Source organism: Ipomoea triloba, chromosome 3 (genome assembly GCF_003576645.1).
Source record: "Ipomoea triloba cultivar NCNSP0323 chromosome 3, ASM357664v1".
NCBI lineage: Eukaryota > Viridiplantae > Streptophyta > Magnoliopsida > Solanales > Convolvulaceae > Ipomoea > Ipomoea triloba.
The window spans coordinates 16,896,182-16,920,810 of record NC_044918.1 but is presented as its reverse complement, the minus strand read 5'-3'; the positions used below and the strand labels follow the sequence as shown (position 1 = coordinate 16,920,810).

Sequence of the window (24,629 nt, the reverse complement as noted above, 5' to 3'; positions counted from 1 at the left end):
AATAAGTGAAGAAGATTGACTATAAATCCCTAATCTTAGTATATATGAAGAGTGTTTCTCTTACTAATATGCTAGAAGTTCATTAGCAATTGAGCAAGATAACGAAATGGGCTTACTCTGGATAGCATTTACACTCTAGTCTCTTTTGATTTCGTTTTTAATCTTATCGATCATCGAGTAATCCTTTTTAAGTAGCTCTTTCCAGTCACATACCGACCTTTCAATGAGAGAACGACTAATAGGCAATCTAGCCAAGATCCTAACTCTATCACAAAAGTTAATTAGTTTGATCAAAAGTAAGGTTTGACCCCAAACATTTAAGAACCACTCTCTTATTTTTAAAAGATCGGGATTGATGTAGAACCATATCATATTTAAATTTATGGAGGAATATAATTGGTAATACGATAAAGTTTGGATTTGTTTGAGATGAAGCAATATATGGTTGATGGGTAGGTTAAAGGTTCAAGTAGTGTTGGTTATACGTGGTTGGAGCTAGGTGCGGATTTAGATGAGTACGTATGTAGTTGGTTGCTTGAGGGGAACGTAACGTCGTCTACCTAGGAGTCAAAATCATATGACACGCACTGTAGTGTTGCAGGAACAAAAGGATTTAACGACCCCAACTCCCGATTAACAAACATATATGGACCTACATCAACTTTCATGGCCGCCCAAACCAGGCTGTTTGGATATGTACCAAATTATGTCTGCTTTTATGTTATGTGGCATTCTCATCCATAACCACTATTTTTCAACCTACATACCATCCATTCCTTTATTTATTTATTGTCTAACTATAGCCGAGCTGGTCAATAGTTAACTGGTATTCACAAGGTTAACTGGTATTCACAAGGTTTCATTGGAGTGCCCGTGGTCAATAGTTAACCGGTAATCAAGGTTTCAAGTTCCAAGTTTTTAGGTGTGTGGTCGACTACTTGAGCTAATCCCGTGAAGCAAAAGGCTAGTGAGTCCATTATTTTTCCAAAATTTTAGTTGTCAAGAATGGGATTTGAACACATGCCCTTTCGGACCAGTACCTGAAACTGGCGCCTTAGACCAACTCGGCCATCTTGACTTGATATTTTTTAATTCTTTCTCATTGTCAAATTCTAATAATCAAAATTAATTAATTTACTATCCCACTCTTTTCTACACAAATTGTCACAGTCAAAACGTGGAGTGCTAAAAGCTAGTGAATCCAATATTTTCCAAAAATTTTAGCTGTCAAGAATGGGATTTGAACCCATGCCCTTTCGGACCAGTACCTGAAACTGGCGCCTTAGACCAACTCGGCCATCTTGACTTGATACTTTTTAATTCTTTCTCATTCTCAAATTTGATTAGTCAAAATAATTAATTTACTCTCATTCTTTTCTATACAAATTGTCACACTCAAAATAGACTCTTAGAGGAGAAAACGAAATGAAGATTAGTGCACACAAGAAAAAATTGGATAGGATAGAGATGCAAAAGATCGAAATAGAGAGAAAAACGAGATAGATGTATACATATAGTAACTAATATGAATGACTTCATAATTATTTGCTAATAATTTAGTACTCCTAAAGTCAAGCCACTAGCTGATTCCTATGACTAACATAGTATGTATCAAACACAAACAAATCCAATAATCCTTGAAAGATGATAATTATAAAGATCAGAACAAAAATCTGGTAGGGTTACGTTGCATGTAAGCAAATAAAGGTGGGCTGTGAATTGAAGGAACAATGGATCGGAGCTAGCAGGGACCTCTCATCGATCTTTCAAATTCCACGTCCCTTTGCTTAATCTTCATACATAATTCATTTTTGTTTAGAAAATTGACGATTTTGACCCTTAATTATTGCGATTTAGTCTTTTTTGGTATACCTTAATCTATTAGTAATATATATTCAACATAAATTTCAATCCTGATTGGAATGACACTCGTACATGAAATCTGATGCTGATATTTTGTTGGGTGTGAAGCCTTGGAGGACCAAGACGTCAAATTTAACATTATTTTATCAATATATGACATTAACTGCTACTTATTCGTTACTAATTATAACTTTTAACATATTAATAAGCGTTTAATATTTCGTCATACTTAACATTAAAGGATTCTTAAAAAAAACATTAATTTTAATATGTAAAAACTCATATGGCATCTTGTTTTGTATTAGCAGCGCGTCAAAGACATGATTCAGATTCTATGCGTTTTTAACGTTAGAAATCGGTTTAAGGAAAATGGTAATTGTTTAAAAGCTGAACAATTAATTAATTAAGCTTAATTTAATTTTATAAATTAAAAAAATAGAAAAAGAATCAAAGACAATAAGATATTGTATTACGTGTGTCCACGTACTGCACATTTCATTTTCAACTACAGTAAATTATTCTAACTTGTCGGATCGGAGTCCGATCGAATTTTACTTTTGTAGATTCACAACTAGACTTTTGGTCCAATTGGCCAAAGTATCCTACTCCATATATAACAAAAAAATTCTTTATATATTTAAGAGAGAAATTCACAATTATTATTACTTTTTTATCAAGAAAGAAATTTTATTGAAAAATTATTCTCGGGGTCAAGAAACCCCGCCAGTCGTACAAGAGAAATGTGAGAACAGAGGGTGGTAAGGAGTTGAGGGTGAAAAAAAGAGAGGGAGCTAGTAGAGAGCAACCAAAGTTAGCTAAAGAGTCTGCAACCATGTTTGTTTCTCGATAGGAGTGAGCGACTGAAGCTGACCAAGAAGAGAGCAATTGACGGATATTGGTAACAGATTGACGGACCTTCCATGGAATCGGAGCATCATTATGAAGGATAAGATGGACTAGAACCAATGAATCAATCTCAATGAGAGTTGGTTTTCGTGCAACCAAATCACACCATCTCATGGCGAAGTCGAGAGCAAGTGCTTCGGCTTCCAGCGCAGAAGTAGCTGAAAGGGGAAAGGATAAAGCAGCAACAATGGCACCATTAGAGTTGCGAAGGACAGCGCCACCTCCACATGAGACCGAGGAGAAGGCGGCATCGGAGTTGAGCTTCAATCTGCCAGAGGGAGGGTGATGCCATTTAATCCAGAGAGTCCTCTTTGGTTTTGGTGCAGTGAAAAAAGCCACCAAGCCAACGTCAATAAGTCTTCGGTCAGAGGATTTAGTGGACTGAAAGGGATGAGCAATGGAGAGATCAAAACATTCTTTTTTCACTTCTTGAATAATTCTATCATGGGAGAAACGTCCCCCATCATGAATCAAAGTATTATATTTCTTCCATAAGATCCATAGAATGAAACAGGGCATTAAATCTCGGAATGTAGCTGTAACATTGCTCCAGCCTGTTTCAGATCTTGTCGGTGGATCTGCTAACCACCAGACATGGCAAGCAGATCGTACTGAGGAGACTAGTGTAAAATTAATATCCAGAAGTGCTGCATAGTGGTTCCAGATTTTCAAACTGCATGAACAGCTCCACATACAGTGTTCAAGGGAAGCACTCTCGTTCCAGCAGAAAGGGCACACTGATGGTTGGTGGAAACCAAAATTTTGAAGACGATCAGGGAAGGGGAGATGGCGATGAAGTAGTCTCCACATGAACACTGAAATTTTTTTTGGAATATTTTTTGACCAGATGTGTGTTGAGGACAAGGTGATGCATCTTGTAGGTCGAAAAAGATTGTAAGCTGTCTTAAAGGTGAAAGCTCCTGAGGAAGAAGGTTTCCAGATTATTTCATTTGCAAGAACAGTTGTGTTGTCATCTACTGTAGAGGAAACTGATTTCATGCGGCGCCAAGTGATTGAGTCAGAATATCTGGATGGTATGTTCGGGTTTGGGTGCAGGGCTCTCATATAATCGCTCCACAATGAACCACCTTTTCTGTATAAAAACCATAATTTTGCAGCAAAGGTAGATTGTAGTGCCGACAAAGATTTAAATCCCAGTCCTCCTTCAGTTTCTGGGAAGCAGAGTTTGGACCAGGAAGCCCAGTGTCGTTTGTTGCGTCCATTGTGAGAACCCCAATAAAAGTTGGCCATTCTTTGTTCAATAGAATGGATTGTTCCTTTAGGGAGTTGAATGGAAGCCAAGGAGTAGAGCGATATCGATGATAGAACATGTTTTATAAGAGTGATTCTGCCGCCAGGAGAAAGAAGCTTTCTTTGCCAGCCTTGCAAACGCTTGTCGATCCCATCAAGAATATATTGATAGTAGCTGCATCTATTTCTTCCTTTGAATAAATTTATTCCAAGGTATTTGAAAGGGGTAGAGGATCTTTGCATACCCAACTCGCGAGAGATTGTGTTAATTCTGGTAGCAGGGGCAAAAATAGAAGTAACAAAGAAACTCTTGGAGAAGTTAATTTTCTGCCCTGATGCATGTTCATATCCTTGAAGGGTGGATTTCAAATTCTGTAAGGATTTGCGGCTACCATTTGCAAAAATTAGGATATCGTCTGCGAAGGCCAAATGAGAAATGATCGGACAAGCCAGAGAGGAACTCTTGTACGGTTGAATAATGTTGGTTCCGATCTTTCTGATTAAAGCTCTTGATAGACCTTCTGATGTCAAAATGAACAGCAATGGTGATAGAGGGTCACCTTGTTTAACTCCTCTTGAAGGTTGGAAGAAACCGCTACTCACTCCATTGACGAGAATTGAAAAACGTGCGGCAGCGAGATTATTCATAATCAAATTGACAAAGGTAGGAGAGAAACCAAATTTGAGCAGAAGAGCACGCAGGAAAGGCCATGCAACACGGTCAAAAGCTTTCAATCTATTACATAAATATCAATCCGTATTCACCATATGAAAGTATGCATTTCTGTTTAATAACTCGCAAACTACACATAATAGGTAAATTGCACCAGAAAAACTTTGTGCAATGGACTCGACAAATAGGGTGTTAGCAAAATATGGTGTTAGCAATAGACTTGACAAACAGGGTGTTAGCAAAAATCGAATTGATCAATCTCATTACAGGATGAATAACAATAGTAAATTAATAATAATAATAATAATAATTCTAGTTTCATCATCTTATAATAATATTTTGTTGGTGACTAAAATTCTACCAGGATAAAAGGTTCGGTATGGCTTAGGCAAGAAGGTCAAAGAAGAAACGTAGCGTTTCACATTTTATACACAAACTAGTACTCATATAAATATTGAAAAATAATTTTATATAAAAAATAAAATTTTATAAGTTTTACAAATATTAAAGAAAAATGTAATTCACCCCTACAATTGTCACAAGACTTTCATTGACAAATTATATCATGAACCATGACCTATATTGGTTCATAGACCCAAATTAGTAAAGATCAAATATGAGTGAAAGTTCATTATAACAAATTAACAATAATGCAGATACATTAAAATGACATCAATTGATTAATCATCACTTAATAGTATTTTTTTAATAAATAAATTTAATGTATAAAAAATATATTGTTAAAAATATCCCATTAAGATTTTTTAAATAATACATATATATTTTTTTCAATATATATATCATTTCAATAATTGTGTGATGGACTCATATTAGTGATTTAAAGAACATGCACTAATGATTTAATGAATTTGTAGTAGTTACTTATTAACGTATATTAGTGACTTAATGTATCTAAAATAGTGACTTGGTGAACTTATAGTAATAATGTAATGAACTTGCAATAGTGACTTAATGTATATATATGCTAAAAAATTATACCAAATTAATTGGATTATCTGTTTATTGGTCTGAGGTAATTAGCATGGACAACCTTGGTTAGTTTAGGCTCAATCTCATGACCTCCCATATGAGATAGTCACTACATGCCATCTGAACACAAGGTACTTGGCCAATACGTTTCATTTATATAGTTATATATAACTTAAGTTACTATACTCACATAAAATAAAAATATTTATATTTGACAAAACAAGCAATTTTTTTTTTTGAAAAATATTCCCATGTCATGCATCTAATAATGTTTTTTTTTTCTTAAAGATAAAATGAATTATTATTTTATTGAAACAAAAAAAAAATGCTTAAAGTTTTTTAAACATGTAAATATTATATTAAAATTAAAATGCCAAAGACTTTGTGGTCAGGTGACACTTGATTGTACTCTCATATGAAAGGGGGTGGTTTGAGTCTTAGTAAAGACAATATTGACTTTTTTTGTACTTCTGCAATATGGTGAACAGATATTGCATTGTAACAGAATCAGTTGTACTCTGATGAGGAAGTGTGACGGTTTCGACTAAAAAATATTTGTAAGAATCAAACTTGTGACTATCTAATTACAAAAATCATGTTTCACCTACTCAATCACACGTAACAATTTGTTACATTTTCTCTTGTTACGTGAACAGGGTTGGGGTGCATGATTGACAATTTGCTGGTAACATAGTGGCTAGCTTTCAGCAGAAAATTTGGTGAGGTGATACACATGTCATCTCATGGGTTATACTGCCAATCTACCATGGCTAGCTTCTTGTTGAAGAAAATATTTTATATTTGTATTCATATTTACATTTCTCATTTAATCTTAACATAATTTTTTCATGATAACCTTATGTCTAAAGACAAATTTGTGGGGATAATCCCAATTTCTGAAAACCTTAGAGAATAGTACTAATCAATTATGAACTTTTGAACTAATCAATTATGAACAAATTTATCTTTTGACTTTTGTGTTCTTTTACGGACTAAATTCATTAGTCTGTTCATTTACTTGGCATGCCAAAGTAAAAAGTCATTTATTAAAACGATGAAAAGCTTATTTAGTTAGGAAGTCATCACTGACATTCCAACAATCCTAACTGGAATTGCCATTTTTTTATGGGCAATTCAAGAAATCAAGAATTTCCAAATTATGGTGGTTCCTTGCACACAATTTGAAAAAATCCATTCTTGTTATTGCAAGGAAACTGTGGGCCCCACTCCCTCCTTTTCAAAATCTATATAATGCAGTTGAGTCTCTCAGTTCCCTCTGCACTCTCCTCCATAAAGAGAAAAACACAAAACACTCATCTTTGATATATATATACATATATGCACAATATAGAGTTGTAGATACGTATACAAGTAAAAAGAATACAGAAAGAGAAGGCAAAAAGGACAAGGCAGAGAGGGGCATTTTCTTTTCTCTTTCTCCCTGATGTTGAGCAGAGGGAAAACATAAGAAAAAAAAAGAAAAGAAAAGTAGCAGTGAAACATCAAACAGTATTTTTGAACATGTTGAGGTTTAAGAATTGCAGAAGCCATTTCTTGGTGGTGTTTGTGGTGGTGATTTTCTCATCATTGGCTTGTGGTCCAGTGAGAGCCACAGTTTCCTATGATGACAAAGCCTTCATCATCAATGGCAACAGAAGGATTCTAATCTCTGGTTCTATTCACTACCCAAGAAGCACTCCTGAGGTACCAAAATGCATAATTTTTTTCCCAAAAAAATTTCTTCATTTTCCCCACTTTCCCTAAGTTTCCATGCATTCCTGAGATGTGGGTTTGTCTTGTTTTGCTGCAATTTCATATATTTTGGTCAAAAAATTTCATCTTGGACTCATCAGCAAGTGCCATTGCACATGCTTGCCAATTCTTTATTTTATAAAGCTGTGTGCTTTGCATATTTTATGCCATATTGACAAATGGGCATTTCTTATTTTGTGGTAGTTCTAATTTTTTCAATGGGTTTTGTTATTATTTTTAGCTAAAATTGTACTTGTTGTGGGTTTGGTTTGGTTTAGATGTGGCCTGGGCTTATACAGAAGGCTAAAGATGGAGGATTGGATGTTATACAGACTTATGTGTTCTGGAATGGGCATGAACCATCTCCTGGAAAAGTAATGCCTTAACTCTATTAATTTTTAATTTTCCATGCCCCTTATATTATATGCTATTTGTATTTAAAATATGAAAATTTACATTTATAAAATTTTTTTTTTTTTTCCCAGTACAACTTTGAGGGGAGATATGATTTGGTCAGGTTCATCAAACTGGTGCATCAAGCAGGGCTCTTTGTTCATCTTCGTATCGGCCCTTATATTTGTGGAGAATGGAATTTTGGGTAAGATTTTATATGAAAGTGTATATATAATGCATATTTTGTTCTTATTAATTCCTTGTTTCATGTGTAAAAAAAAAAAAAAAAAAAAAAAAAAAAAAAAAAAAAAAAAACTGAGTTGCTGTATTATATTGTGGTGCAGGGGATTCCCAGTTTGGCTAAAATATGTGCCTGGGATGGAATTTAGAACAGACAATCAGCCTTTTAAGGTTGTCTACCTAATTGCCTTTGTTCGAGTTTGTTCATAATTTTATAGTTTTCTTATTGGTTCCTAAACTGCATTTCGGTTTGGTTGTTGACTGTGATTTAAAGGTGGCTATGCAAGGATTTGTTGCGAAAATTGTCAACATGATGAAGTCAGAGAGTCTGTTTGAACCTCAAGGTGGACCTATTATTATGAGTCAGGTTAGAAGATGGATTATTGGTTTGTCTTTATTGTGCTTCTAGAAACCCAAAACTCTTTTTGCTATTGTCTGTCTTTACTGCAGATTAAAAGATATCTCGTGAATTCTTTACTGCAGATTAAAACGTTTTTCTTTAAAGTAATCTCGTGAGTTCTTTACTGCAGATTGAAAACGAGTATGGACCGATAGAGTGGGAAATTGGTGCTCCAGGTAAAGCATATACGAAATGGTTTACACAAATGGCTGTCGGTCTCAAAACCGGTGTTCCTTGGATCATGTGCAAACAAGAGGATGCCCCCGATCCCATGGTAAGAAACCTCAGCTCGATCTCTTCTTATTCGAGTATGAATCCGTGAAATTTTGATGTCCTTTTGATTATGCCATAGTATCTGCAAGGAAATTAAATGGATAAAGACTGTAGTTTTAATTTGTCAGCTCTCAACAGAAGTGCCATGATTTTCTTTCCAGTTCGTATTCTCATTTTCTTGATATATTGAACAAGTATGGCATATCTATCTGGGCTTTTGTCATATCATCAGTTTTCCTTGATTTTTATTGTATAAATAACTCATTAAGCAGAAAATTTAGAGCAATCTTTAGATTCTAGGTGTTTTAGGCTACCTGTTAGCTCATATTCATTAACTTTATTGCAGATAGATACTTGCAATGGATTCTACTGTGAAAACTTCCGTCCACACAATCCCCGCAATCCCAAGATGTTTACAGAGCTCTGGACTGCATGGTAAGCCTCGAGAATTCAAACTATGGACAGTTCTTTTTCTCGTTCTCTATCTCTCCTAGCTAGCTTTATTATGTTTGTGTTCTCCTTCTTTCAGGTACACAGAATTTGGAGGTCCCGTTCCTCGAAGATCTGCAGAAGACACCGCTTTTGCAGTTGCAAGGTTCATCCAAAACAATGGCTCGTTCTTCAACTATTACATGGTTGGTCACGATTTCCTTGTTTAGATTTTTTTTAACAGTTAAGCGTTAATTTCTTTCCCAAAAAGGTCTTACTTGTTTAACTGTCTATGGTGTCTTCAGTACCATGGAGGGACAAATTTTGGCAGGACTGCTGGTCGGTTTATTGCAACTAGCTATGACTATGATGCCCCCCTAGATGAATATGGTACGATACACCAGATCATAAAACATATACATATATATCGATTTCTATGTTCTGTGACTAGTTTTAAACACGAATGTATCTGTATCACATTTGCACGTATATCATGATTAAAGTTTAAAACGAAAAGCATATAGAGCAAAAGATGATTAGATATATATGCTGTACGTTATAGGGCTGCCAAATGAACCGAAATATGGGCACTTAGCAGAATTGCATAAAGTGATCAAGCAAGCCGAGCCTGCTTTAGTTTCGTCGTATCCCACAGTTACATGGCTTGGAAAATATCAAGAGGTAATTGTTGGTTGGTTTCATCTGATTACTTTTCAAACATAGGTACCTGTCCTTAAAAACCTTAACGATGTTTTTGATTTTGAATCGTGTATATATATATATATATATGTAGGCTCATGTCTTTAGTCCAAAGTCGGGGGGGCATTGTGCTTTGTTCCTCTCAAACTACGACCCCCAAAACTCAGCAAAAGTGATGTTTTGGAACAAGCAATACAATCTGCCTCCTTGGTCAGTTAGTATTTTCCCCGACTGCAAGACTGAGGCTTTCAACACCGCGAGGGTAAGGGAATTAAGGAAACGGGACTATCTTCTTTGCTCATCTAGTTCTGGTTTTCGATTTGCTAGGTTCTGATCGAGCCTTCGTTTTTAATGTGCTTCTGCAGGTAAGTGTAGGAAGCTCTCAGATGAAGATGGTGCCCGTGAAGAGTGGATTCTCTTGGCAATCGTACATTGAAGATACTCCAACCGCTGATGATGGGGATTCGCTTGTAGCAGATGGACTATGGGAGCAAGTAAATGTAACCCGAGACAACTCGGACTATTTGTGGTACATGACAGAGTAAGTGTTCGATATTTCCATCTTCTAGCTAGCGTTTCTCAAAGAATCAGTACTACTAAAACTAAAACTAATATAATCTCGCGATTTCTTGCTCCTCAGTGTGAACATTGCATCTAACGAAGGATTTCTAAAGAATGGAAAAGACCTGGTTTTAACTGTTATGTCTGCTGGACATGCATTGCGCATTTTCATTAATGGTCAATTATCAGGTATTCCTTGATTGGCTAAACCGTATTTTTTTAAGGTTTTGGCTTCTCCATCTTCGTTACTTACATTTGCTTATTTCGTTGTGCCAGGAACTGTGTATGGGGGACTGGAAAATCCGAAACTAACATTTACTGGGAATGTAAAACTAAGGGCCGGTGTTAACAAGATTTCGCTGCTCAGCTCTGCTGTTGGCCTCCCGGTTAGTTTAAAACGAATTTTTCCAAGTTAGCACAGATAACCATGTTCTAATCCTAGTTTTACAGTACTTACAACCTATGCGTTTTTCAGAACGTTGGCACGCATTATGAGCAATGGAATACTGGAGTTCTCGGCCCTGTCTCGTTGAGTGGTCTTAATGAAGGGACAAGAAACTTGGCTAAGCAGAGATGGTCTTACAAGGTTTTGATTTCTTCATTTAAACTCAGAATCTTGTAAATTTCTGAATGCCAACAATAAACAAAACCGAAACCTTGTTTGTTTGCAGGTTGGTTTGAAAGGTGAATCCTTAAGTCTCAATACTATGAGTGGAAGTTCCTCTGTGGAATGGGTACAAGGTTCCCTTCTGGCTAACAAACAGCCCCTAACCTGGTACAAGGTAATCTACTCTGATACCATGCTATAATCTAAGATTATGTCACGACACTATCCAATCAGTTAATTAGTCTAACCCATGGCCTTATAAACCCATCTGTCTGGTTGTTCCAGGCGATTTTTAACGCACCAGGGGGAAACGACCCGGTGGCGTTGGACATGAGCAGCATGGGAAAAGGCGAGATATGGATAAACGGGGAAGGCGTTGGGCGCCACTGGGCTGCATACACTGCCCATGGCAGCTGTGGTCAGTGCAGCTATGCTGGAACTTATAGTGAGACCAAATGCCAGACAAATTGTGGACAGCCTTCTCAAAGATGGTAAAATAAGCCCTCTCTATCTGCACTTGCCAAATACAATAATGCTTAATTTGCTGAAATCTTCACTATACATATAATCTTCGAATTTCAGGTATCATGTCCCGCGATCATGGCTGAAACCATCTGGGAATCTCTTAGTCGTGTTCGAAGAATGGGGGGGCGACCCATCGGGGATTAAATTCGTTACAAGAACCAAGTAATAATACTTAATGATCACAGCTCAAGAAAGATCAGAGCTTTCTGAAAATCTTTCTTCTCTGCAATAATGTTTGAAATCAGAAGATATGAAGCAGGTTGGGATATACATACAACTATACAAGTATACAAGAAGCCATGTTCCACACAAACCTATAACTATACATATATAGCTAGAGATACAAGCATTATGTGTATATATTATATACAAAGCTACAACTTGTAGCTTACACAAATTTGGTATCAACAAAATTGTTGAATATGTAGAGGAGATGCTGATGCTGATGAAGAGATATGTATAATGTTAGAGCAATAAAGGCACCTTTTTTTTATCCTTTTGATTGTAATATACACCAGAATCAATAAAACAATGCTATTATTATTATCAAATTATTCTGCAGCAAATGATATGACTACTCACTAGTTCATTAGCAGATCGAGAACAAAATTTGTTGAAACCTAAAGAAAAAGAAGAAAAAATTGGCTTTCTTTATCCCCCTGAACAGAAAATTCCTCGTAGTTAGTTTAATACTAATAAAGTGATGAGTCGTGGACAACAAATTTGTTGTCAGGCATCAAGGAAACATCAGTCATATCCGAGATGGTCCGTTCTTCAGTTCAGAACGAGAGCAGCTATATGGAAGAAACTTAGTCTATGATATCAGATGAGAACTGTATAATTTAAATTAATTAACATAATACAATAAAAGAGTTAAAATATGACAAGACACATAGAACCCTAATACCTCTAACATATATAATATCCTATTCATAATTAATTAATTATAGATTCATAAACTTTGCAACTTTAAGGGATGTATGAGGTGAGGTGAAATTGAGACCCATTCTAATCCCAACTGAAATTGCCATTTTTGATGAGCAAAAAATATGGATCATTTTCGAAGTCCCGAGACAGTGGGATCCGATCTATTTCCTATTCTCAAAAGCTATATATAATGCAGTTAAATCTCTCACTCCCCTCTTGCCAAATGCCAACCTAAGAGAAACAAATAACATTCTTGGTGAAACTAACACCAATTAAACCTTATGAATTTTGTGGTGGTGTTTGTGGCGGCGGTGGTGTTGTTCTCACTGGCTTCTGCTCCAGCGAGAGCCGCAGTTACCTACGATGACAAAGGTTTCATCATCAATGGACACAAAAAGATTCTCATCTCGGGTTCTATTCACTACCCAAGAAGCACTCCTGGGGTATTTTTGGTTCCATCCATGCATGCATTACGGAAAAACCCGCAACTATTACTAAAGACTTTTTTCAGATGAAACTCGCCTTGTGATCTTAACCAGTAAAGGACTAGGTTGCTTTCAAATTGAGAAGTCTAATAGACAGCTCCTATAGAGAGTAACCCGTAACTACTACTAAAGACTCGTTTCAGATGAAACCCGCCTTGTGATCTTAACCACTAAAGGATCACGAGGAGGTAAACCAGTCTAGGTTGCTTTCAAATTGAGAAGGCGAATAGACAACTCCTATAGAGAGTTGAACTTAGAACCTTATGGTTATCAAGTCAGTTGTTTGACTAAGGCGAATAGACAGCTCCTGTAGAGAGTTGAACTTAAAACCTTGTGGTTATCAAGTCAGCTGTCTTACTAACTAGTCATGCATGGATTCACCAAGGCACATGTTTGGCAATTCTTTAATTATAAAAATGTGGGCATTTCTTATTTTGGGGTCTAATTTTGTTTGTTTGGTTTAGATGTGGCCTGATATTCTAAAGAGGGCTAAAGAAGGAGGCTTGGATGTTATACAGACTTATGTGTTCTGGAATGGACATGAACCATTTCCTGGAAAAGTAATATATGCCTGAACTATATATAACTTTTACTTTTCTATGCCCCTTATAAGCTCTTTTATTTGTATTTAAAATATGAAATTGTTACTTTTTCAGTTCAATTTTGAGGGGAGATATGATTTGGTGAAGTTCCTCAAACTGGCACATCAGGCGGGGCTCTATGTTCATCTCCGCATTGGGCCTTATATTTGTGGAGAATGGAATTATGGGTAAGATTTTACATGTTAATGCAATGCATATATATTTAGTTATATATATATTATCATGTAAAGTGGGATCCTAGCTAGCTTGTATGAATTGTGGTGCAGGGGATTCCCTGTTTGGCTAAGATATGTGCCTGGGATGGAGTTTAGAACAGACAATAAGCCTTTTAAGGTTGTCTACTTAATTAATTTGTTCGTATATGTGGTATTATATTTTGCTATATATTCTCGTTTGCTAAACTATGGTGATTACAACAAGGTGGCTATGCAACGGTTTGTTGAAAAAATTGTGAACATCATGAATTTGGAGAAATTGTTTGAACCTCAAGGTGGACCTATTATTATGAATCAGGTTAGAATTGAAGGAAGATGGATTATTGTATATTGGCTAGTGTTTATCTTATCTATGGTGCTTCTACAACCATAACTATTGTCTTTGTGTTTACTTTAGATTGAAAACGAGTATGGACCAGTGCAGTGGGATATTGGTGCCCCGGGTAAAGCTTATGCAAAATGGTTTACACAAATGGCTGCAGGTCTCAACACTGCCCATGTCCCTTGGATCGTGTGTAAACAAGAGGACGCCCCCCCTCCCATGGTAAGTCGACTCTTGATTTGGTAACCACAAGATCAGAACAGCTAAAGTGGCCTATTGGCCTTCTTGGCTGGAGCCCGTCAGTTATGGACATCCTAGACTGGGTAGTTTACCCCTTGCGGTCCTTTGCCAGCTAGAATCACAGGCAGGGTAGCCTGTTGGCATTCTTGGCTTGACTCTGTCAACTATGGGTATGTTATTAGACTAGGTTACCCTTGCGGTCCTTTGCTGGCTACGGGTTTTGCTAGTCATTCAAAAAAGACTGCAGTTTTGTCTTCGCTGCTGTGTGATTCAACGCAATTCGATCTCCTCTTCTTGATGCATACAGATTGATGCTTGCAATGGATTCTACTGCGAAAACTTTAAGCCACACCATCCCCACACTCCCAAAATGTTTACAGAACTCTGGACTGCATGGTAATAAGCCGGGATGGCCTAGAAGGCTAGAACAGAATTATTTCTTTCTCTCTTGATTCACTCTTAGCTTGCTTGCTTTGATGAATTCAGGTTTACAGCATATGGAACTCCGGTTCCTAGAAGATCTGCAGAAGACACAGCTTTTTCAGTGGCAAGGTTCATCCAGTATGGTGGCTCATACTTCAACTATTACATGGTTAGTTCTTACCCAGCCAGGCATGGATCGAGATTTTTTATTTTAATTTATTGGTCTTACTTAAGTTTAAGTGGTTGTGTTCAGTACCATGGAGGAACGAATTTTGGTCGGACTGGTGCTCTATTTCTTACAACTAGCTATGAGTACGATGGTCTTCTCGATGAATATGGTATGTTAGTTGAGTGTATCTGTATGATCAAAGCTTAAATTAAAGGTAGCATATATGCAGAAGATGATGATGATATGTATATGGGATGCATATATGCAGGGCTACCAAATGAACCCAAATATTGGCACTTAGCAGAATTGCATAAAGTGATCAAGCAAGCTGAACCAGCCATAATTTCATCCTACCCCACAGTCACATGGCTTGGCAAAAGTCAACAGGTAATCTAATAAGTTGCTTATAGCTGGCCGGCTCAAACAGAAAATGTCAAATAGGCCACTCCTGCTTGGAGTGGAACTTATCTTTATTATTATTTTTTTTTATTTTGAATCATATATAGGCTCATGTGTATAGTGCAAAGACTGGGGGGCATTGCGCTTTGTTCCTCTCCAACACCGATCAATTTCCAGCGAAAGTGACCTTTTGGAACAAGCAATATGAACTGCCTGCTTGGTCAGTCAGTATTTTCCCAGACTGCAAAACCGAGGCTTTCAACACTGCAAGGGTTAAGGCCACAACCCCTCTGCTAAGGATGGTGCCAACCAATACCTGGTTCACTTGGCAGTCCTACGTCGAATACCCTCCATCCGTAGGTGATAAGGACACACACGCAACAGATGGAATATGGGAACAAGTCATTATGACCCGAGACGCCTCAGACTACTTGTGGTACACCACAGAGTATGTCCCCTAGCTAGCTAGCTAGATTTGCTTCATATATATCGTTCGTTCCATGTTATCTGATGAGATGAGAATGTTATGTATGCAGTGTGTTCATTGCATCTAATGAAAAATTTCTAAAGGATGGGAAAGAAACGGTTCTATATGTCCCGTCTGGTGGACATGAACTGTGCGTTTTCGTTAATGGTCAACTGGTGGGAACTGCATATGGGACACTGGCAGACCCAAGACTAACATTTTCTAAGGGTGTAAAACTAAAGGCTGGTGTTAACAAGATTTCCCTGCTCAGTGCCACAGTTGGCCTCCCGGTTAGTCACTTTTCTTCGATCAACTCTTCCATCTAATCCTACTTTTACAATACTTATGTATGTATGTGTGTTTCCATTTCAAGAATGTTGGCACGCACTATGAACAATGGAATTATGGAATTCATGCCCCAGTCACATTGAGTGGTCTTAATGAAGGGACAAGAGACTTGTCTAAGCAGAAATGGTCTTACAGGGTACGCTTTGCTCTTTTCATTTCTTTTCCATCTTTTTTTTTTTTTGGGTAATCGAGAGAAACCAACTATCACCATTACTCAAAGGTACACTGGGTAAACCTTACTTTGTGACCTTAGCTGGTCTAAAGGTAAACCAACCTAGGTTGTTAATAATTGACTGGTTCAGACCAAGAAGGCCAATATAGCTAGCTGGCAAAGGACCGTCTGTCTGACCAACTTGGCGGGGTGGATTATTATTACCTCATTTCATTGAATGGGTGACATACAGGTTGGTATGAAGGGTGATTACTTACATCTGAATACTGGAAGTAACTCTGTGGCATGGGCAGGAGGTTCACATCTGACTTACAAATACCCCCTAACCTGGTACAAGGTAAATTAAACCTAAAGCTTTAGCTTTAACTTTAATTTGCTGCCCCATATATGACTGTACTGTATATATATATCCATTATTCATGAATTCCAGAGCACTTTTAATGCCCCTGATGGAAACGAGCCGCTGACGTTAGACCTGGGCAGCATGGGGAAGGGTCTGGTATGGATAAACGGTGAAGCTGTCGCCCGCCACTGGCCGGCAAACACCGCTCGTGGCAAATGTGGCAAGTGCACCTATACTGGATTTTACAGTGAGACAAAATGCCTGACTCAATGTGGGCAGCCTTCTCAAAGATGGTAATGAAGCCCTCTCTTCTCTTCACTTGCCAAGTACAATAAATAATGTTTGGTGAATTAGTATAGTAGTTCGGACCACTCGGGTTAATTTATTCCTGATTTCAGGTATCATGTGCCGCGATCATGGCTGAAACCATCTGGGAATGTCTTAGTTGTGTTTGAGGAATGGGGCGGCGACCCCAAGGGAATTAAATTGAATAGAAGAACCAAGCAGTATGCAAATTAAAATCTTTCTTCATTCAATTCTCTGCAAATCTTCTAATCTGAAGATATGCATGCGGGCATGCAGCAGCTTGGGATCGGATATGATATTCAACCAGCCCTGTTATAAGCTACCTATACCATTTGTGGCTTAGCTTTGAGAAATCTTGTTTCAATAAAATTGTTATTTCGGCCCCCAAAACGCGAAATTCTCTTGCCCCAATGCCCCACATTTTTGTCCCGACAAAATTGTTATTTCAATTCATTCATTTGTTGTAAATTGTAATGTCATTTGTGAATGGAATAATTTGGGAATAATTATATTGCATTGTTTTATTTTGAATCAATGACAACTTAGGAACAAACAAGTACCCTTTGACGTAATTAAGGTGGATTTAATTTATTTTGAATTGGTTCACCGATTGAGCTGTGACACAAGGCATAAAGAAAAATAATTTATGGGCTACAAGACTCCTATCCTAACCCAATTATTGAGTTATTTTATGATATTATATGTTCCCTTATTCATTCAACCCTAGCCCAATCAACCTACTCTTTACCAATTTAGTGCAATCAATTCCTAAGTTGTAGCCAAATCAGGATATGGATCATGTAGCCTGTGGGTTACCCAATTTACAAATGTAGGCAGTCTACTCTAAGAGCATAGAGTCCCATCCTTATTTCTCCAGATTTCACATTATTGAGATTGTGTTTGGTTTAAAAAAAAAAAAAAAAGATTGTGTTTGGTATATTATTAGAAATTAAATAAAAGATTTTTGAGTTTTATGATATATTGTAAAAAAAACATTGTTTTATTGTTAATTTTTTTCGATTTATTAGCATTCGTGTTGTAAATAAAAATTTATATATTATTATTATTATTATTATTATTATTATTATTTATCTTTAACATAGTGATGATTAGTAATTTAATTGAAGGATGTATTTTGTCTCAACTTAACATTTAAACTAATAGTTGAATTGCATATTTATTATTTTTATCAACATGTAACATTTCATAAGGACTTGGCTATGATACAATGTGTTTTGTCTAGACCAAATGTCTAAATTGATAATTAGACTGTATATTTTTTATTCAATGTATTAAGACAATTTTATCATATTAATCTTAATCAAATAGCAACTAAAACATGTTGATATTTGTGTAATATCTTTTCAATAATATCTGATTGTACCTAAAAACCATTTCCAATAATACCATATATTATTTGGTTTCCAATAACTTCATGTATATATATTTTGAAATAGTTGTCAATAATGTCAAGTACATGACATTTGTGTAATACTAAAATGATTTTCAATAGTACTAAATTATACACAGTATCATTGAAAATCATTTTAATCAACAGGGTTATCGATCAACTAGATATATCATATCATATATGGTGTTCCATATATATATATATATATTCTGGAAGATCTGGAGTGAGGTACACGAGGAAAAATTTGGGTCACGAGCAACGATATGGAGAAGGGTTTGACTTTCCTGTTGATTAAGCATTGGTAATGATGCTTAATTAACCACAACCCATATTGTAATTAAGGAGATTAATTATGCTTATTTGGATGGAAATCACTATAATAATAAGAATACTGCCTGCATTAATTATTCAATTGCTACTTAGTCAATGCTTCATTCACCCCCTCCATTTTAAGCTATGAGATCTGTTAACATAATATTTTATATATTAATGATATTATACCTCACTAATCCGAAATCAAACTATTATCAAACCCTTAAAAAAATGCTCTGATTGTTGAGCATATAATAATATATATAAACATAAATGTGTAGTGCAATCTAACTATCAGTTTAAGTTTTTAGTTAAGATACAACACATGTTTTAATTTAGTATCAGAGCCAAAACTACTGTCCACGTGTTGCTTGATACTCATCAAATTAAAGTTGATGGAAATAGATTTAAAGGTGATAAATTTGTGGTGGATTTTTTTTTTGTATATATATATATATATATACACACACATTGAACACAAATTGCTTTTAATGATTTCATTAGGAGTCGGCTTAATTATTTTACTTTGAGTCAGGTTGTTTTGTTGTTGAATACTGATTGGTGGATTCTTAAAAACAGTAAATAACTCACTACAAAAGCAGGACAGACCAATTAGAATTAAGGTAAATGTTGTGCAGTAAATATAAAATAAAACAAAATAAGCTCCAATGAGCCCTCACAAAAAAAGTGCAAATAATGATATGATGAGAGGTAATTAGGGTTGCGGAGAAAACATCTTAATCCGACACAAAAAGAGAATTAGCATCATTAATCTTTTAGAGCCACCTTTGAGACATCAAATCTTTGTACAGTCTTCAATTATCTGCACTGCATTTCAAGAAGATTTTAGATAAAGATTATAGATTTTTAATTGGGTGATTAAAAATAAATTTATTAAAGTTACACTGCTTTAATTACCAAAGAAGTTTATGATTTAAAATATGGATTAGTTGTGAGTTGTGACCACTAATATAATTTAACAATAAAATAATCAAATATTTATTTTAATTAAAAATAATAATATACAAGTACAACTACATATATACAACATGATGTGATACTTTAGTTAAACAATGTATGTGTATTGTGTTTAGGTAAAGCAGTATACCAAACTACTTAGATAGTACGAATCTGGTCGAGATTAATATTCAATTCCCTTTAAATTAAAGTGTTAAATATGTACAGAGTGATAGATTTACATCGAATGCAATAAATTAGTATAATTATGTTTGTTAAATCAGCAATAATTAAACATGTTTAGTGTTTGGATTCCAGAATATAATGCGCCATAAAGTTCCAAGAAAACATATGGGGTATAATTAGCACTTGACAAACGTCTTGTTGTGAACACATTACTGCAAACCTCAGCAGAGATTATACAAATTTGAAAAAAACATTTTGGTTTAGGGACATGACATAAATACAATAAATTAAGAAAGATGAACAATAGTTTACCACTGACCTGATGATGCCTAGATCACTTATAACATGAATTCATTTTTTTTTAAAATATAATTAACATTGTAAATTTATATTTAAAAAAAAAAAAACCTTTCTTGATCCTACCACAAATGCATTTCTCAAACTGATCTTGGGGTATTTGGTAAATAGTTATTATCTGATTGGGTTAGTGGGTTGGTTTAGTCGATAACATTAGCTGATTGTAGAAAAGTGTTTGGTAAATTAGTTGTTAGCTGATAGATTATTAAATGCAAAATAATTTCTCAAAAACCTTATCGAAAAAGCTACTTTGAACAACTTTTTAAAATTAACATTTTGGAGCAATAAGCTGTTACAAAAAGCTAATTAATCAAACACTCATATTGAGTGTTTAACCAAGTCAAACAACTAATAGTGGTCAAATAAGCCAAAATTGAATGATAAGTTAACTATGTTACCAAACAAGGCATATGTCCATTTTTGTTTGGAATTCAAAATTTACCTATGTTTATCTAAACTACTCCAATTCTATCTATTTTAGTGAGAAACCTTAATATAATGTAAGAATTGTGAAACCTTGAAATTTTACTTTGATGACCATTATTCATTGACAAGATATATATGATATCTTGATCAAATAATATAATGTTTCGTGTTACTTATTTCTTGATATTGAAACTTCATTTCATTTTATATATACACATTGAGTCTACACTACCATCGATTTAATCATGGCCATATATTCAAAAGTGTTCAGTTGGTGGGCCGTTGATTTACCTGATTCACATGTGAGGTTGGTGAAAGGAATCATCAACATATTATTGGTGTTTTAATTTGGCATATATCACAATACTATCCTTCTCGTTCCTTGGTACGTAATCCACATCTTCTATAGTGTTCTTAGGAAAAATGGTGTTTAATGTAGAATGAGCACTCAAATGATTATGAATTTTATTGTTGGTAATTATGTATAGGAGGGTTCAGGTAAGAACATACTTTTTAAGTAAAAAGTGATTACTGATCTTATATATCATACTTGGGTAGATCAACCGTTAAGAGTTGCTAAAAAATAATGAAAAAATTAGTAGCGTGTCAATTTTAAAAGTTTGTAATAATTATAATATTGACGCTGTTTTTTTTTTAAAATTTTATTTTTAATGAAACCCTATACCTTAATAGTTGGTTGTGATTAATCCTCACCATGTCTCATCAGAACCATCATATGTACTAAAATTTTATTAATGAACCAACTATATTTTCACGTTATAAGTAGGTGGCGAGTACCTTAAGCATTAAACACTTTTTAAAAAGAAAACAAATGTAGCAATCAGTCCGATAATGTGGGACAGAGGTGGATATGGGGCAATTGCAAACTTTGGGGCAGGGAAGCATCATCAAACAAGGAGGACACAACTATGGAACAGAAGTTTTGAGATTGTTGTTTGGTAGACCTCTTGGGCTCCTTTTTTGTTTCCTCATCTTCTCTTAGGTACCACCCCCCCACCCCCCCAAGAAAAAAGGTTTGTCGGTCGAAGATGAGTTAAAATGGTAGCTTAATTAAGTGGGAGTGTCACAAGGGCATTAACAGTAATAATAATATATAAAAAGGGTCAAGAAAAGTAAAGCCATGTCTTTATTAGATTAATAAATTATATAATCTCATAGACAGCTCGGTTAGTTCTCGGTGTGGTAAATTATAGGAGAAAACACAAGATTAAGCTTTAACAGTTGCAGTGTAAGGTTACAACTAATGTAGTGGGCACTAAATACTGGTCCTCTTGTTTAATGGGTCACTAAGTTATCGTAATTTATCTCAGAAAATATAGTCCGCACAGACAGCTCAGTTAGTCATCGGTGGTAGAAGTAGGAAAAACCACAAGATTAGGCTGATACAGTTGTAGTGTAAGGTTACAACTAATGTAATGGACTTCTTGTAAGCACCAAATACTGGTCTTTCTACTTAATGAGTCACTAAGTCGCTATAATTTATCTCAAGAGTTATAGGCACGGGAGGATTTTGCCTAGGAGTAATAAACTATGTAAAATAATAAATTTTGGGGTAAAAATAAATGAATTCTTTAAAGGCAAAAGATAGGGCAGTAGTCCTTGTGTGTATATGTATATATATATGTTTGATTCTTGTTCAGTAAATCATACTCACCTCACAAACTGTTTCACTTCATTTCTGTCTTGTTTGTGTTCTATCATTTGCCTGAGTGAGACTCACAGTCGCACAGGGAAAGGAAGGGGGGAGGAATAGCCATTAGCCAAGCCAAGCAAGAAAAGCAAAAAAAAAAAAGAAAGAATAATGCAGGCCAAGAAGCCAAAAGTGGTGATAATAGGAGCAGGAATGGCTGGGCTAACAGCTGCAAACAAGCTGTACACAGGTGCAGGGTCAAGGGGGGTGATAGAGGTGTGTGTTGTGGAAGGAGGGGAGAGGATTGGTGGGAGGATAAACACCTCAGAGTTTGGGGGTGACAGGATTGAGATGGGTGCCACTTGGATCCATGGGATTGGTGGGAGCCCAATTCACAGGATTGCTCAAGAAATCAACTCCCTGGAGTCTGAGCAGCCATGGGAGTGTATGGATGGTTGCTTGGATGAGGCTGCCGTGACTATTGCAGAAGGTGGATATAATCTCAACTCATCCCTAATTGCCCCAATCTCCAATCTTTTCAAGAAACTCATGGATTTTGCTCAGGGGGGTTCCTCAAATGGCTGCACTGGAGATCTCAGCCTGAGTGTGGGGTGTTTTCTTCGAAAGGGGCTCGACGAATATTGGGAATCAATGAAGGAGAGGGAGGAGGAGGTGGAAGGGTTTGGGAATTTTTGGTGCAGGAAATCACTTGAAGAAGCCATTTTTGGGATGTTTGAGAACACTCAAAGGACTTATACTTCAGCTGGAGATCTCCAGACTCTTGACTATGGTGCAGAAAGCGAATATCGAATGTTTCCAGGGGAGGAGATCACCATTGCCAAGGGGTATTTGAGCATAATTGAGTCCTTGGCTTCTGTATTGCCTCCTGGTTTGATCCAATTAGGCAAGAAAGTGGTGAGAATTGAATGGAACCCCCAAAACCCCCATTCATTATCTTCTGCAGAAAATGGGAATAACAATAATGGTGCCTGGAGGCCAGTGAGGCTACATTTTGTGGATGGATCAATCATGGAAGCTGATCATGTGATCCTCACAGTCTCACTAGGGGTTTTGAAACAAGGAATCACACAAGAATTTGGTCTATTTGATCCCCCACTCCCCAGTTTCAAAACTGAAGCAATTTCCAGGCTTGGTTTTGGTGTTGTCAACAAGCTGTTCTTGCAAATTCACCCTTCTTTCAAGCTCCCACACTTGCAAATGGTGTTCCACCAACCAAAAAACCACTCAAGAATCCCATGGTGGATGAGGAGAACTGCTTCTATATGCCCAATCTATACCGAATCAAGCGTCGCCCTCTCGTGGTTCGCGGGGAAAGAAGCTCTAGCACTTGAGTCCCTAGATGACCAAGAAATCATTGATGGGGTTTCAACCACAATCTCCAATTTTTTGCCCCATTTCCCACTTTGCAATGGCCACAAACAGCCTGAGATTATTGTCAAGGTTTTGAAGACCCAATGGGGCACTGACCCTCTCTTCTTGGGCTCATATAGCTATGTGGCTGTTGGATCAAGTGGAGATGATTTAGACACCATGGCTGAGCCACTGCCACCAAATTACAAAGATACCCCCAAGATTCATCATGGCAGTTCTAGTCCTTCATCTTCCCCCCCTCTCCAAATCCTATTTGCAGGGGAAGCAACACACAGAACCCATTACTCAACCACCCATGGAGCTTACTTTAGTGGCCTCAGAGAAGCCAATAGGCTCCTCCAACACTATAACTGTTCTGATCTATGAAGATGAAGATGATGATGAAGAAGAAGAAGAAGAGCTTGGTGTTATTGTATTATTATGACAAAAAATTAGGCTCATTTTTTTATTTGTGATCATCAGTATTAATTTCTCTACATTCATCTTGTTATCTCTCTCTCTGTGTCTGTGATGAGGTTTTGAGAGAGAAAATGAAGGTGGGATTAAATTAAAGCAGCTGTCTTGGGAAAACCAGGAAACATCATTAACCTTGATGTCTTTACTTCCTTGGAGCCACAAAAAAAGAAGAAGCTTCTTTGAAAAACTGTGATTTTTAGCTGCTTTTCTCTTTGTTTGTGAGTTGTGTGTTGAGAGCTACTTTTGGTAGGAGTTTTTAATGATATCTTCATCTGCTAAAGCAAAAACCCAAAACCCAAAACCCAAAACTACTGATTATTATGCTAACCATATAAATAAAAGGATTAATTAAACAATTTGAAAGCTAAAGACTAAAGTGGCAAAAAGAAGAGGTTAAAGAAGCTTTGGATCTCATCATTCTTTGGTCCATCTTTTAACATGACAGGATCCGAAAAAACCGGCCAATCCCCCCAGTTTCAACTTCTTTCAATCAGTTTTTTTT

At 36.2% G+C, this 24,629-nt stretch overlaps 3 protein-coding genes and 2 non-coding genes across 5 annotated transcripts; 3 read left to right on the top strand and 2 right to left on the bottom strand.

Moving 5' to 3' along the window:
- Positions 1-997: 997 nt before the first annotated feature.
- TRNAL-CAG lies at positions 998-1,078 on the bottom strand. Its single transcript has one exon. It is a non-coding gene; the product is annotated as a tRNA-Leu (tRNA).
- A 147-nt stretch (positions 1,079-1,225) lies between these two features.
- On the bottom strand, positions 1,226-1,306 carry TRNAL-CAG. Its single transcript has one exon. It is a non-coding gene; the product is annotated as a tRNA-Leu (tRNA).
- A 5,654-nt stretch (positions 1,307-6,960) lies between these two features.
- Positions 6,961-12,058, top strand: LOC116012821 (beta-galactosidase-like). The gene is made up of 18 exons (XM_031252495.1): positions 6,961-7,387; positions 7,714-7,809; positions 7,921-8,033; positions 8,173-8,239; positions 8,343-8,435; positions 8,599-8,742; positions 9,088-9,176; positions 9,271-9,376; positions 9,476-9,560; positions 9,733-9,851; positions 9,964-10,131; positions 10,235-10,410; positions 10,510-10,619; positions 10,707-10,816; positions 10,906-11,016; positions 11,102-11,212; positions 11,323-11,528; positions 11,620-12,058. Exons 1-18 carry the CDS (start codon positions 7,205-7,207, stop codon positions 11,726-11,728), a joined length of 2,196 nt encoding a protein of 731 aa, XP_031108355.1. The 5' UTR covers positions 6,961-7,204; the 3' UTR covers positions 11,729-12,058.
- Positions 12,059-12,631: 573 nt separating this feature from the next.
- LOC116012822 (beta-galactosidase 2-like) lies at positions 12,632-17,475 on the top strand. Its single transcript, XM_031252496.1, has 16 exons — positions 12,632-12,932; positions 13,439-13,534; positions 13,631-13,743; positions 13,843-13,909; positions 13,997-14,089; positions 14,189-14,335; positions 14,661-14,749; positions 14,840-14,945; positions 15,030-15,114; positions 15,214-15,332; positions 15,452-15,792; positions 15,881-16,100; positions 16,184-16,294; positions 16,563-16,667; positions 16,761-16,966; positions 17,072-17,475. Exons 1-16 carry the CDS (start codon positions 12,771-12,773, stop codon positions 17,190-17,192), a joined length of 2,181 nt encoding a protein of 726 aa, XP_031108356.1. The 5' UTR covers positions 12,632-12,770; the 3' UTR covers positions 17,193-17,475.
- Positions 17,476-22,273: 4,798 nt separating this feature from the next.
- LOC116011813 (probable polyamine oxidase 5) lies at positions 22,274-24,392 on the top strand. Its single transcript, XM_031251223.1, has one exon. The coding sequence runs from the start codon at positions 22,451-22,453 to the stop codon at positions 24,035-24,037; it is 1,587 nt and encodes a 528-aa protein (XP_031107083.1). The 5' UTR covers positions 22,274-22,450; the 3' UTR covers positions 24,038-24,392.
- The last annotated feature ends 237 nt before the right edge of the window (positions 24,393-24,629 follow it).